Raw genomic sequence first — 12,828 nt, 5'->3', positions numbered from 1 at the left:
TACTCTACTGGCAACGTGACCCCTTATTTACACTATCAAAGTCTTACTGTAGGGGACAGACTTCACCTTTTTCCAGAAGAAATGTGCCCATCAATGCTTTGGTAATGAACTTTTTAAATACAAAAGCATGTAAAATGGACAGGAAGATCCTTTGACTACTAACAAAGTGGAATACTTAGATTAACCGCAACCTTAATGCAACACAGAACAGCAACTTGCAAAAAAAATTGAATGTTTTAATGCATTTTGAACCATAATGAAGAAAAAAACATTTTACATCTAAAAACAAATTAGGAGAATAATAAAAAGTGGTTCCACATAACTTATAAATTCTTTTTCCAAAAAAGGTGGTTTTCACAGATTTAGGCAACAAATGTTTCATTCCAGATCTGATTATAAAGTATACACAAACTTTGTGAAAACTGACATACATTGCCTGAAAGATGTAAAAGCTTCATTTTGCTTCTGTGAAATTCCACACAATACTGAAACTGTAACTGCAACTCTGCTCCATTTTATGAAATGCTGGACATTGCTTAGTGCTGAAAAACACTTTTCAGAACATCCAAAGCCATGAAATGTTTTCTACATTGTAGCATTATTCCCTACCATTGCTCACATATGATTTGCTTCAGGGGAATGGCAGCCTCAGCTTAACCTTCAGTACAGTACATAAAATTAAGCTAAGTGACAGGTAAGTGTTTAGCTGATTTAAGTATTAGCCTGCTCATAAGAACATGACTCTAGCACCTTGCTTAGTTGATTTTTTTTTTTAAAAGTGAAAGTGTGTCATCATCCCATTCCTGGTGCCAGAGGATGGTCCCTCTGGTGATATAAAAAGTTTGCTGCAATGATGATTAAGCTGCATAGAGTTTAATGGTCCTGAATTAAATTTGTGTTAGAGAAGCTTATACAGACAATTTAGCAGGACCAAAATCAGTGACCCTCACCCCTCAGGTAATAAAAGGACAGTCATTGCTCAAGATACTACATGCAGGCCATACTGGAGAAAGTGCTCTATGGGCTGGAGAAACAATTTTCTGTTTTTTAAACAGCATCAATCTGTGTAAAGTTCTGCTACCAACTAAAAGTGAGCCCTTTTCTTAAATAATAAAACTTGCAACCCAACATCAAATGCCTTTACCCACAGGTTAAAAAACCAGGAAAACTACATGGAAAAAATCTTTGACATCATCATTTACCCATTGTTATCAAAAGACTTAAAACTCTGCAGCAGCTCTCTCCAACCTCACTAGTTTTGGTATTTTAACATAATTCTGTATAAATCTTGTATCTTAAAAAAACAAACAAACAAACAAAGCCCCAATGAGAAAACAATAATGACCTGTACTCTAAAGATACTACATATGCTCTCCATTAAATACCTTGAGCTTCCTCAATATCATGATCCAAACCCATTCCTAGGACCCCAGCTTTCCCATAATCAATGACATGTTCACCATCCCATCCCACTGCACTCCAGTGCCATTATATGTTAGTACTTCAGTTAACAGGAGAACCATTTAATGCATCTGCCTTAATGTTGTTCTAAACAGTGCTGTAGAGGACATGAGCACAGCTACAGCTTCACACAATCAAGAGCTAAAAAGTTCCTAATACTTACCCATGCCAACCCACCATAAACTCCATTATTCCCATTGTAAGAGTCCACCCTTGACTTATTGTCACCCTTCCTCTTGCACTGTGATATGTCAGACAGTTATGGGAAAGCATCTCCCTTTAGCTAAAAAGAAGTGTCTGTCTGAAGCAGCCTTTCTATTCTTTTGAAGATGTCAGCTGCCACCTGCATTTACTTCCATAATCAACAGCTGAGGTGTGACACCACTTTGCCAGTGCAAAAAAGGTTCAGCACAGTGAGGAGTAAAACCAGAGTAGGATCACTAGGGAGAAAGAAGGGAGACCTATGTTAAGTACCCCCTTTTGCAACAGAATAAGGACTGCAGCAGCCCTTGCCATGGCTGAGACCAGAAAGGTGACAAATAATGTTTACTTAGCATATTGCTCCATTAGCTTTAAGTGTTAATTATCTTAAGGATCACATTTAGTATGATTGTCTTGCCTCTTGTGTCAGAGATAGTACTTCAGCCAGAGACCAAAAGTGCTTTTTTTCTAGGCTACAGAGTGATTCAATGTATCTTGACCAACGTTTATTTTTGAGGTAGTGCTCATTTACTTCGTATTGCTGGCTCAAAATAAAAATATGGGAAGAGAACACAATAAAAAGTATGCTTGAAATAGCTATAGTGTAGAAAAAAAAAACACCAAAAAAACCCAAACAAAAAAATATAAAACAACCACCCCCAAAAAACTATTTCCTTTCTGGGCACATCACCAAAAAAGATGCAATCCTTACAAAGGTCAGCTCACATTCACTGGTAAAGTTAAACTTTCATAAATGGTTTATAACAATAGCTATAAACTAAAGTGCTTCAAAATTTGCTTGACTAGTTTTCAGCGACTAGAATTGTAATATTTTGGAATTTGCTAGTATGAAATGTCATTAGTTTAGAATCACTCTATATAAGAAGGGCAGAATAGGTATTTTTTTTTTTAAAACAAAAAGCATAAAAAAAATTTCAAATAAACCTGTTAGTCTATACTCACTACAGGTTGCTTGCATTTCCTTTCTCAAACCTACTATTTCTCCAGGAGCTGGAATAAAAACGGAGTTGAAGTTGCACTATCCTGAAGCCCTAAGAAAAGTATTCCAAATCAGGTGCAAACAGGAAAATGTTTACAATCATACAACTAGTGAAATTCACACTTCATTTCAAAGTTTTAGCCCTGCAGATTCTTTTTATCACAAGGCAGATATGTAAAGCCATGGGAAAATGTAACAGACTGCTATACACTCTCTACATTAATTACAAAAGTTTCACATTTATGTCACAAACATAATGCCCTACTGTGTAACTATTAAATGCTAAATAACTTATGAACATTTATGTGCTCTATGCAACAGTGAACATATAAACCAGTGGATGCCAAAATATAAAAGTTTACACAAGACAAACTAATTTAAAAAAAAAAATCACATTTTCTGTACAATTCATGCAAACTCTGCACAAGGCGGTAACAAGAACAACATTTGCTAAAGTCTCCACTTAAGAAAGAGCTTTTACAGCAACAGCAGACCAGTACTCAGAAAGGTCTGCAAAGGTGTAGAAGTCCATGGCAACACACAAATCCTTCCAGCATCTCATTTTTCTTGTAACAAAGCAGGAATGTTGATGTTCCAGCCAATAGCCTGACGATCAAACCCACAGGTGAAGAGGTTACATATTGGATGGTCCTCACTCCAGGCTGAGCAGCACACCATTCTTCTGTGGCCCTGTGACAGTTCAGGAGATAGCAGTTATGATATATTTGGGAAGTCTCTATGTCAGCAAGTTATCCCAAAATACAAACCTGTTAATGCTCACACTAGTTTTTACAAATGACACCCAAGAATCCTAAGGGTCATTGTTAATTTCACCTGCATGGTAAATCTTTGTTACAGGGAGACCCATTAATTCCAGCACCACAGCCATAATGAGAGAAGCATACAAAGAGGTGCATCAAAACTTTTGAGTTTTCCAATGTGTTTGCTATCTAATTACATTTTCATTACAAAAGTAAATTGAATTTTACCTTTTTATTTATAAAGCAATGTTTAAATGCAGAACTACTTGCTGGCAACTACTTTGTTATAAACCTGCAAAATTAGATGTCCATCACATTCATAATTCAGAAATGGTAATACCATAGCAGGAGGAATGACATACTGAGGAAACACAACACCTTATATATTGTTCAACTCTAAAAGTAAAAAAATACCCCAAAGAGGATTTTGACCAGCATTTAAGTTAAAAAAAAAAAAAATCTGCCAAATATCTGCCATGATTTCAGCAGTGTCAGTCTGAATTGAAAGAAAAAAAAAAAGAAATCAAGAATAAGCATTAGACTAAAAAACCCCACCAAAACTAGAAAAAGACTTAAAAGAGACTAAACAGAGTCCTCAAAAGCTGTTGAATCCACCCAAAAAGGCCTACAAAACTGGTATAATCCAATTAATTTTAATAGTCTAATTTGCTCCATTTGCCTGTCATGACAAACAGCACCACAACTGCATGAAACTTGATGGCTGCTGCAAGGAATTGAGGATGTGTTAACAAATATCAAAAGTCTATGTTCATAAGCAAAAAAGAAAAATCAATCACCAAATAATAGCGAATCTACTTTGTTTCTTATATAACAAATTAAACACTTTGCAACTGAAAAAAACCCACAAAACAAAAGCCATTAAACCTTGTACTCACTTTTCTGACACAGTTCACATCAAGACATTAAAACATATTTGAAATGCTCTTGCATATTTTTTTCCATTACGTAGAGAAGGAAGACATTAGTTTCACTTTATTAAGGAGAAAAATTATGACTAAATTGTTTAAACATTCATTTCACTTCCAATTCCAGTTAAAAAAAAACAGAATATGTTACTTATTTGCATGTTGGCCATTTTCAGTAACTAACAATAGCACATTTATACAGTCAAGCGTCTTTCAGCATGCGTTCAGCTTTTAAGCTAGAGGCCAAATCCTAGTTTTAACCTTGCATGAAAGAAGAAGAGTCATATTTTAGGGCTCTAAATGTTCACTCACCTGTCTGTTGCTGCGGGGCAGACGCGCTAACCGCACTCCTGACATGTCAAATAATCTCACCTGGCGGTTGTCATGTGGGAGGGCAATGATTCTTTGGCCAACACACACATTAATCCTGCAGAGATGAGACAAAATTAAGTTATGTACAAAACACTGAGCCTGGCTAAGGGAACTTGACAGTACAAGTTTAAGCTTACACGAAATCACACAGCTGTATTTTTCCTGATTAGAATAAAAAAATAAAGTATTAAACCATTATGGTGTTTTCTGTTGTATTAGATGCTCCAACAGCTTTATCATCTGTATCCCATGTTAAAAAAAAAAAAAAATCAGAAAAACAATACAATGCACTGAAAATTATTGTGAACTACACCTATATTTTGTTAATATACTTCAAACCTTTTCAAAATCTCAACCTTAATTTTAGAAACTAAAATGAAATGTATATTCAGTGAATTAATAGACTATTTCAGTTCAGAAAGACCTACAACAACCACCCAGTCCAACTGCCTGACCTATTCAGGTCTGACCAAATTACAGCATTCCAACGCTGGCAGAGTTGGAGCATCAACGACCTCTCCAGGAAGCCTATTGCAGTGTCTGACTGCCCTCTCCATAAAGAAATGCCTCCTAATGTCTAATCTAAACCTCCCCTGATGCCACTTTCAACCATTCCCATACATGAAAGTAAAGAATTAATAAAGAAAACGTAAAATAAGGAAAAATAGTATCTCAGAGATCTGCTTACCTGTTGACTGCAGAGTCTGTACGGATTGTTGCAATAGGAGACCTCATGTTTTTCAAATCCCAAACTTTTACAGTACGGTCATCACTTCCAGAAACAACATTGTCTCCCACGGTGAAAACTGCAGATGTCACAGTGCTAGACAATCAGGAGGAAGAAGGATGTCAAGCTCCAAAATTCTTTATTAAACTAGCATCTAATTTAAATTTTGTTTTCTGCCCCTGTTTCTTTAAAAATATGTAATTCAGTTTGCTTGTTCTTGTGTTTTGTTTTTTTAAAAAACAAAGCAGCCTGAAATATTAACATTTCAAGTATTTTAGAAAACAAAACATTCTTCCAAAAAGCCATGTCACTTAAGGTATGCAGGACTTGTCTGACTGGCCCAAGTGCTAACAAAAGAAGCCCAGCCCTGGGGAGTCACTCTGGAGCCTCATATTCCACTAATCCTAACATGAGCTAAGTGTGTCCAGCCTTGAAACATTAATTCATTTTTTGAAGTTCAGTAGGCTTATCAGACAACTAAAACTGAATTAGTCGCATACAGTACAATTCTTCCTCTCAAGTGTTTTGAGATTAGGAGTCAATTTCTTTTGCTTTCCATACAAAGACTTCTGCAGAACCATCTCAGGCATTTGTCATTCACAGTGGAGTCACTGAATAGTTACCTACCTGAGATGTATCTAAAGCTATTTTGTACACACATCTAAACACACTGTAATATGCACAGAGAACCTCCACTAGTAAGAGCTACAACAATCTAATAATTTCTAATTGTGATTTCCACTCATAGTTTACAAGTAGCTAAAGTATGAGCATCAGATAAAAAAGGACAAGAAGCAGTACAAAGAATGGCCAGACAGTTCTTCAAACTTTACCCACTATGTGTATAAAAGCATAAGGGCAGCCAGAGAAAGACTCCCAAGAACATTTCCAGCAATTGCAAGTGCAACATGTTGCTTCCTGAAGAGAAAGGATTTTATTTTAGAATTATTTTTGTATTTCAACTTTCAGAGAGCTCATACTTGCTGAGCTCAAATGTCATTCTCATGATGAGCTAATTTTTAAAAAATCTTCTACTTATTATTTTACATTAACCAATTAAAGCTTTTGTACTACTATATTCATTTTAGTACTGTGTGAATTCTAACTCATAACCAGTTATTTCCTGCCCACACAATATACTAATGCAGTATTTTTGTCCCACCCTAAAATCATAAGGGAAGGCTTCTCAACTCTGGTTCTACAGATTCTGTTTAATGACCTATCTTGTAACTTGGGTCATGCACATCGATTTCCTAGAATTTAGTAATTTTAATTTAAGTTGTCAGTTGTTACAGTCACTTTAGTTATTTTGTAGAAGTTTGAATTCATGTTCTATCCAAACTGCTGATTGAGATTAGCAGTAGCCAGGTCACAACGGACCAGTATAAGCAAGCCTCTTAATTTAAATTGACACCAAATTAGGTTTTAATTAAGATGAAGGCCCACTTTATTCATTATACCAAGTTTCCTAATGCATTATTAGAATATAGTGAAGCTACCAGAGAGATAATTCCAACAAGAACCAAAGAGGTCTTCACCTAATCTTCTGGACCTCATGAACCAAAAGTCAGAAAGTTAAAACACACATAATAGCCACAACTGATGAGTTTCCTTTGGATTTGGGAAGAAAACTCATTCTCAAAGTCAAGTTATGGCAGAATACAGTTGGTATATTCTTAGCACAGAGCTCTTCTTCCATCTGCCTGACCTCCATTAATATTACCAATGTCTGCACTTCTCACTAGGTTTAATACAAGCTGCAAAATACCTCAGTAAAATTTTTAGATACTACCATAGCACATTTCAAACAATATTTCTAAATCTTAAATCACTATTACATCTCCATGCCTTGCACATACATTGGGAGAGTTCCTTGTACGCAACAATGTAAGGAATTCAAGTCACAGAAAAGCTCTGTTCACACCATTCAGTATTCTGTTACCAACACACAAATCTCATCTGTTTTCCCATCATACGTTTTATTCCAATTACAGCTGGGACATGTTGTGAAACTGTCTTAAAATAACCCTCCAATTTTGTTTTTTGTGGGGTTTTTTGCATAAAATTTTTCAAAACTTTAAACAACTTTCCAGCTTCTTTGATCTCATTTAGTTTCTTTTTATCACTTATCACTGTCAAACATAGTGAAGTTCCTTTGACCACAAAGTTGTCTCATTCTCAGACACACCACTTTTCAAATGAAAACATTCAAAACTATCTCCACACAAACAGAATGCTGACACTCTAAGTTACCTTGACCTTACTGCTCCTGAAAAAGGAAAAAGACTCTGAAAAGAAAACAAAACCCTGTTTTGTACTGTTTCCAGTTTAACCATTCATTCTTGTACTATTGGGTACACTAAGAAAAAGTTTGTTAAAAAAAAAAATGCAAGGAAGTTCTGCTTTCTCTAGTGACTAGCTTTATCTGGTGACTGGGCAAGTGGTAGAAAGGCAAAAGGAAGGCTGCTAGGCTGTTTTCAGCGACATCTTAAAGGGTGGCTCCCACAAAATTGACAGTTCAGGGGAGGGTTAGCAGCACTTTGTCACCTGAGTAAAGACCAGGTGGTAGTTTTTTGTTTGGTTTTATTTTCTGAAGTGGAACATAGTATGTTTAAAAACACCAACATTTAAATTAAAAAATGTGTACAACACTACCAAATTTAAAAAAAAAACCCCATAAGCAAATGCTGTGCTCACAGGTTTTCTTATGCAGATCATGCTTTATATCCCCTGTTGTCCCAGACTGGGGCATCTTTTAAGGTGAGACAATCTTTTTTGTTTTTTCTAATCAAGACAAAATAGCCACTTTCTACATTGAAACTAAAACAAGATTTCAGCCCAATAGAAATGGGAAGGTGAGGAGAAAAGGAAGCAAAGTTTGTGTTGGAAGAAGTTGGCAGAGCAGCCAATATACAAATAACCTTTCAAAAGTATCACCTCCCCACATCGCAAAAATTACAAGACCCATTTCTGTGTTTTCATGGAACCATTTTTACTTTGTTATTACCACTCATCAGTTCGTTCTAACGCAGCTAAAACTGTGGTTAACATCCCCTTGACTAAATTAACAAAAAAGCGTCAACAAAAGATCATGAGACCCTTTGTTAATGGAATGCTAGAAGACATTAGGTTTTTAATAACTCAAAAAGATGACAGGTATTGTAGGACATAACACAAAAAAAAAAAATAAAGCTGGCAAAGAGGAAGCTGTCTTATGACACTTCAAACTGTGGGTCCCACAGGGAGTTTGGTGTGCTACAACTATTCTCCAGAAAAGCTTCAGCCTCCGCCAAACCCCAGCAAAACTCATTTATCTTGTCATAGGGAGCAGCCGAGCGTGTACTTCCAGCTGACAGCGTGGCACTTCCCCACCACACACCACTGCCTGGCCTCCAACATCCTGCTCCCTCCGTGGGTCTCAATCAACAGAAATACTGTAGTGCTAGCACTCCTCATTAGGCCCAACAGCTGTCTCCCCAGTCACACTGAGACACAAAATTGTTTTGCATAACAATCTGATGAAATTTCACACATAGGGGAAGAAGAGGGAGGGGGAAAGAATGTTGAAAATGTTGGACCATGAAATGCTGATGCAGAACCCTTATTGGCAATGCACCACCAAAAAAAGTTAACACTGCATTTTCCGAATTGATTTGCAACCTATACTGGGATTTACCACTGAATACTGGGAGGCATATTCATGCCTGTGAAAAGCACCTACTCATGAGCAATGACCTGTGTATGCAATGAAGTTCTTTAGAAAAAGAACTGTAACACAGCCTTCAGATAAATTTATTCAGTGCACACCAAATTACAGTTGAACTGCAAAAGTTGAGTCCTTCAATAAGCCTCTCTCATTTAAAATAGCAAAATTCAAGAACAAAACCTAAAGGATGCTGTATTTAGGACAGCATTTCCTACACAAGAGTTCCCTTTCTTTTAGGAGAACAAAGTGCATCCCTAAAACAGAGCAGTTTGCAGCCTGTAGGGAAGCCAGGAGCTAGGTTTAAAACACAGACAACAGTTTGCTCATCTTAAAGGGCAACCATTGCTCTGGTCACAGGAGTCCCAGGTACTGGGCACACCAATATCTCCTCCTTTCATTGTGCATGCAGGTTTCAGAAGTGCCAGAGCCACTTGATCCCAAGCAAAGCTACACTTACAATTCTCAAAGTTTGCCTGCCAATGTATCTCCAAATATCAGCAGAGCTGCTTCTTCCAACTGAAAGAACTAACCATGAAAGAACTAACATAGAAAGGGGAGAGGGAGAATTCAGAGGTGACTGTTAACACAGAGAAGTCATTTTTTTTTAGCATTCAAATCAATAGTGCCTGTTCCAGAGATACATTTCATGACATTTAGACAAAATTGCCAGCATCTCCTTTTTTATCTCTGTCTTAAAATAATAAAATTATGCAGGACTGAAAACAATCTCTAGCTTTTATAAGAATTACTCAATGGCAAGTTAGTAAATTAGTTAAGGTGCAGGTATCTTTAAAAAAAATCAATTCAATTACATTTCTGATTGGGTAAGAAAGATCCATTTATCCCTGCAGTATTGCTGCATAGGTTATGTAAGCTTTAGAACACCACACCATAAAATGTTATGCTCTGCTCAATAGGATACAAAGAAAAGGCCTTTGGCTATGCTCTTTCATGGGTCACTTGAAAAAAAAAAAAAAAACAAAATCACTTCATAGTGTATAAATTCAAGAACAGAATCAAAAGTCTATCTACTGTAGTGAAGCTTAACATACTTATAAGCAACTGGACACACATTTATTTACCTACATCATCTTTACAGTGACTAACAAACCCCCGATGGCTAACACTTACATACAGTCAAATTTTCTATGTTACACACCCCATTCCCCAAAATAAAACACCTAAAGGATTTTTTTTCCTTTAGCTTATAGGTCTTTTAATTTTAAGCACATAAACTTATAGCTTAAATGGTAGTTTATTATATTTTTTCATAAAATCATAGAATTGGCTGGGTTGGAAGGGACCTCAGAGATCATCAAGTCCAGCCCTTGATCCTTGATTCATTTATTTATTAATTAGGATGCAATTTTTCCATGAGTTAGCCAGACAACAGAAGAAGTTCGAAAACATAAAAGAAACACAACTATCAAATATTATCTTTCATACTGCTTTTTCATCACTTCAACAACTCCATGACATTGCTGTAATTTTCTTTACTTGCCAAACTATTCAAATGCTGACACACAATAGTTATGGAATGACTCACTTCCCAGATTTTGAAAAGAATGGTTACAGCATGTCTCTTTCCATTTTGAAGTGTGCAGTATTGGTTGGATATTAACTGGTTACTTGTAACTCCAAGGAATATTTCCTATAGCAAAGCCTCCTTGCAACTGATTTTCACTTTAACACCTCTGTACATTCCTCTCATAAGACACACGAGTTAACCTTCAGGACGTTTTGATTATTCTATTAAAATAAAGATGGCAAAAATAAGTTCAAAACATTGAAAGTTTAACTGTCATCACCTAAAACAAAAAAAGCTGAAGTATTTGCAGAATTTCTCAAATATCAATTCCATTACATCATATTTTTATGCCTTCCCTAAAGCCAAGGTACATACGGTAGCAAGAACCCCGTAATTTTTTTTTTCTAATTTGAGTTATTCTCTGCAGATGAAAATAAGAGATGCATGCATCTACTGGGAAAAAAAATGAAACAAAACATGTAACAGACACATCCCACTAATAATAAACTCCTTACAACCTTACCACCATGAACTAACTTAAGAGTCTATCAAATGGCAAACAAGTATTTATCAAAACTTGTACAAAGAGGTCCATAAGGCAATCTACTTTTGAAGCTTAATAGCCAGTACCAGCTTCAACTGTTTGCTTTCTATTCATTGTCACTACAAAAAAACTCACAGAAAATGGTATGCCGAAATCTATAAAGAAAAATGTGATAAATACATATATTTTCAAGTTTATATACCTAGATATACATAGGTAAAAATAACGAATGCCTGTCAGAAAGAGCAAAACTTTGGGTTTTTTGGTACTCATTAGGACAAGAATTAACAACTCAAAGTTGTCTTAACTTTACAGTTGTAATGAACAGCTTTGTATATTTCCAAGGAAGTTGTGGCTGCCCCCTCCCTGGAAGTGTCCCAGGCCAGGTTGGATGAGACCTTGAGGAGCCTGATCTAGAGGAAGGTGTCCCTGCCCTTGCAGAGGTGTTGGAACCAGATGATCTTTAAAGTCCCCTCCAACCCAAACCATTCTATGATAATTCTGTAATGATTCTATGATATGAAGTTGGGTTGGGATAAAGTTAGAACAGAAAATAGGATATTCAAGGTGTGCAAAAGAGCAAAGACAGATAACTTGGATGAGCTGAAGGCATGCAAAACATGCTGGCCCCAGTCCTGAAATAGATTCACAAAGAAGCTAACAACATGGAAAGTTAGACAAACTCAAAGCTTTGAGCTTCAGTAAGATATATTTGCAATTTTCTAGTTTCAAAGTCCCCAGGATAAAACAGAACTCCCCATCCAGCTATGTATTCAGAAACATGAGAAAGCAATGAACAGGAACTTTCCCTACAGATCTCATAAAGCCATGAAACCAGAATGGAAGGAGAAAATACGCAGTAGCCTGGAAGTGCTGTAAGCCATCTTGTTCATTGCTTCATCAGAAATAATATAAGATACATTTTCAGAAACTTTTGATTTGAGTTTCCCCAGAAAGTAACACAAAATACAGATCCAACAGCTAACACACATTCAAGTTTGATGCTCTGGATCAATCTATCTACAAAGATCAACAAGTCTGAGAAGTCATAAACAAGTTCTGTAATTGTTTCTGTCTAGGTCACAAGTACGAGCTCAAATATTTTCTTTAAGCTAAAAATGGAGTTAATTGCCACAAGAAGTTGGTGCACAACTATATTCTGAACAAGCAAGAAGCATTTTAAAAAGATATTTACATAAGCTGCTTCTGAAGACAACATGTTACTTCCTGAAGGACAGCAGCTCCAAGCCCAGACTTGGAAGTCCTGAACATCTTTATTCAAGTGTTTCAAGAGATAGGTGCCCAACCACTTTGTATCTTTGACCATCACTAACCAAAATATTTTAATATTTACCAAGAAACTCTTCAGCTGCCTATAAGCATCTACATACTACAAATATTAAGAAAAAGCAAATGGTTATGCAGGGGGTCAGCAATCAAAAGCAGAAGTGAAGCTGGAATGAAAATCACCATGAAGATGCCAGAAGCATTTCACTCTTCAGAGCATCACCACAGTTCAATTTGAAGTGCTCTAATCAATACTTCTACATTCACTGATTTCTCAGTCAGAGAACAGCTGGTGCCACATGTTTCCAAACATGT

General features: G+C 36.3%; 1 protein-coding gene across 2 annotated transcripts in view; it reads right to left on the bottom strand.

Moving 5' to 3' along the window:
* Positions 1–220: 220 nt before the first annotated feature.
* Positions 221–12,828, bottom strand: part of WDR37 (WD repeat domain 37) — a 41,205-nt gene continuing 28,597 nt past the window's right edge. For both annotated transcript variants that reach the window (XM_071734786.1, XM_071734787.1), the window contains 3 exons: positions 5,410–5,544; positions 4,662–4,776; positions 221–3,352 (listed from right to left, as the gene is read on the bottom strand). In XM_071734786.1, the coding sequence (XP_071590887.1) occupies positions 3,221–3,352; positions 4,662–4,776; positions 5,410–5,544 (382 nt within the window). In that variant the 3' untranslated portion in view covers positions 221–3,220. The remainder of the gene's footprint in view (positions 3,353–4,661; positions 4,777–5,409; positions 5,545–12,828) is intronic.

Source organism: Heliangelus exortis, chromosome 2 (assembly GCF_036169615.1).
Source record: "Heliangelus exortis chromosome 2, bHelExo1.hap1, whole genome shotgun sequence".
Lineage (NCBI taxonomy): Eukaryota > Metazoa > Chordata > Aves > Apodiformes > Trochilidae > Heliangelus > Heliangelus exortis.
Note: the sequence above shows the minus strand (reverse complement) of the source record. Positions and strands in the feature narration are given on the sequence as shown.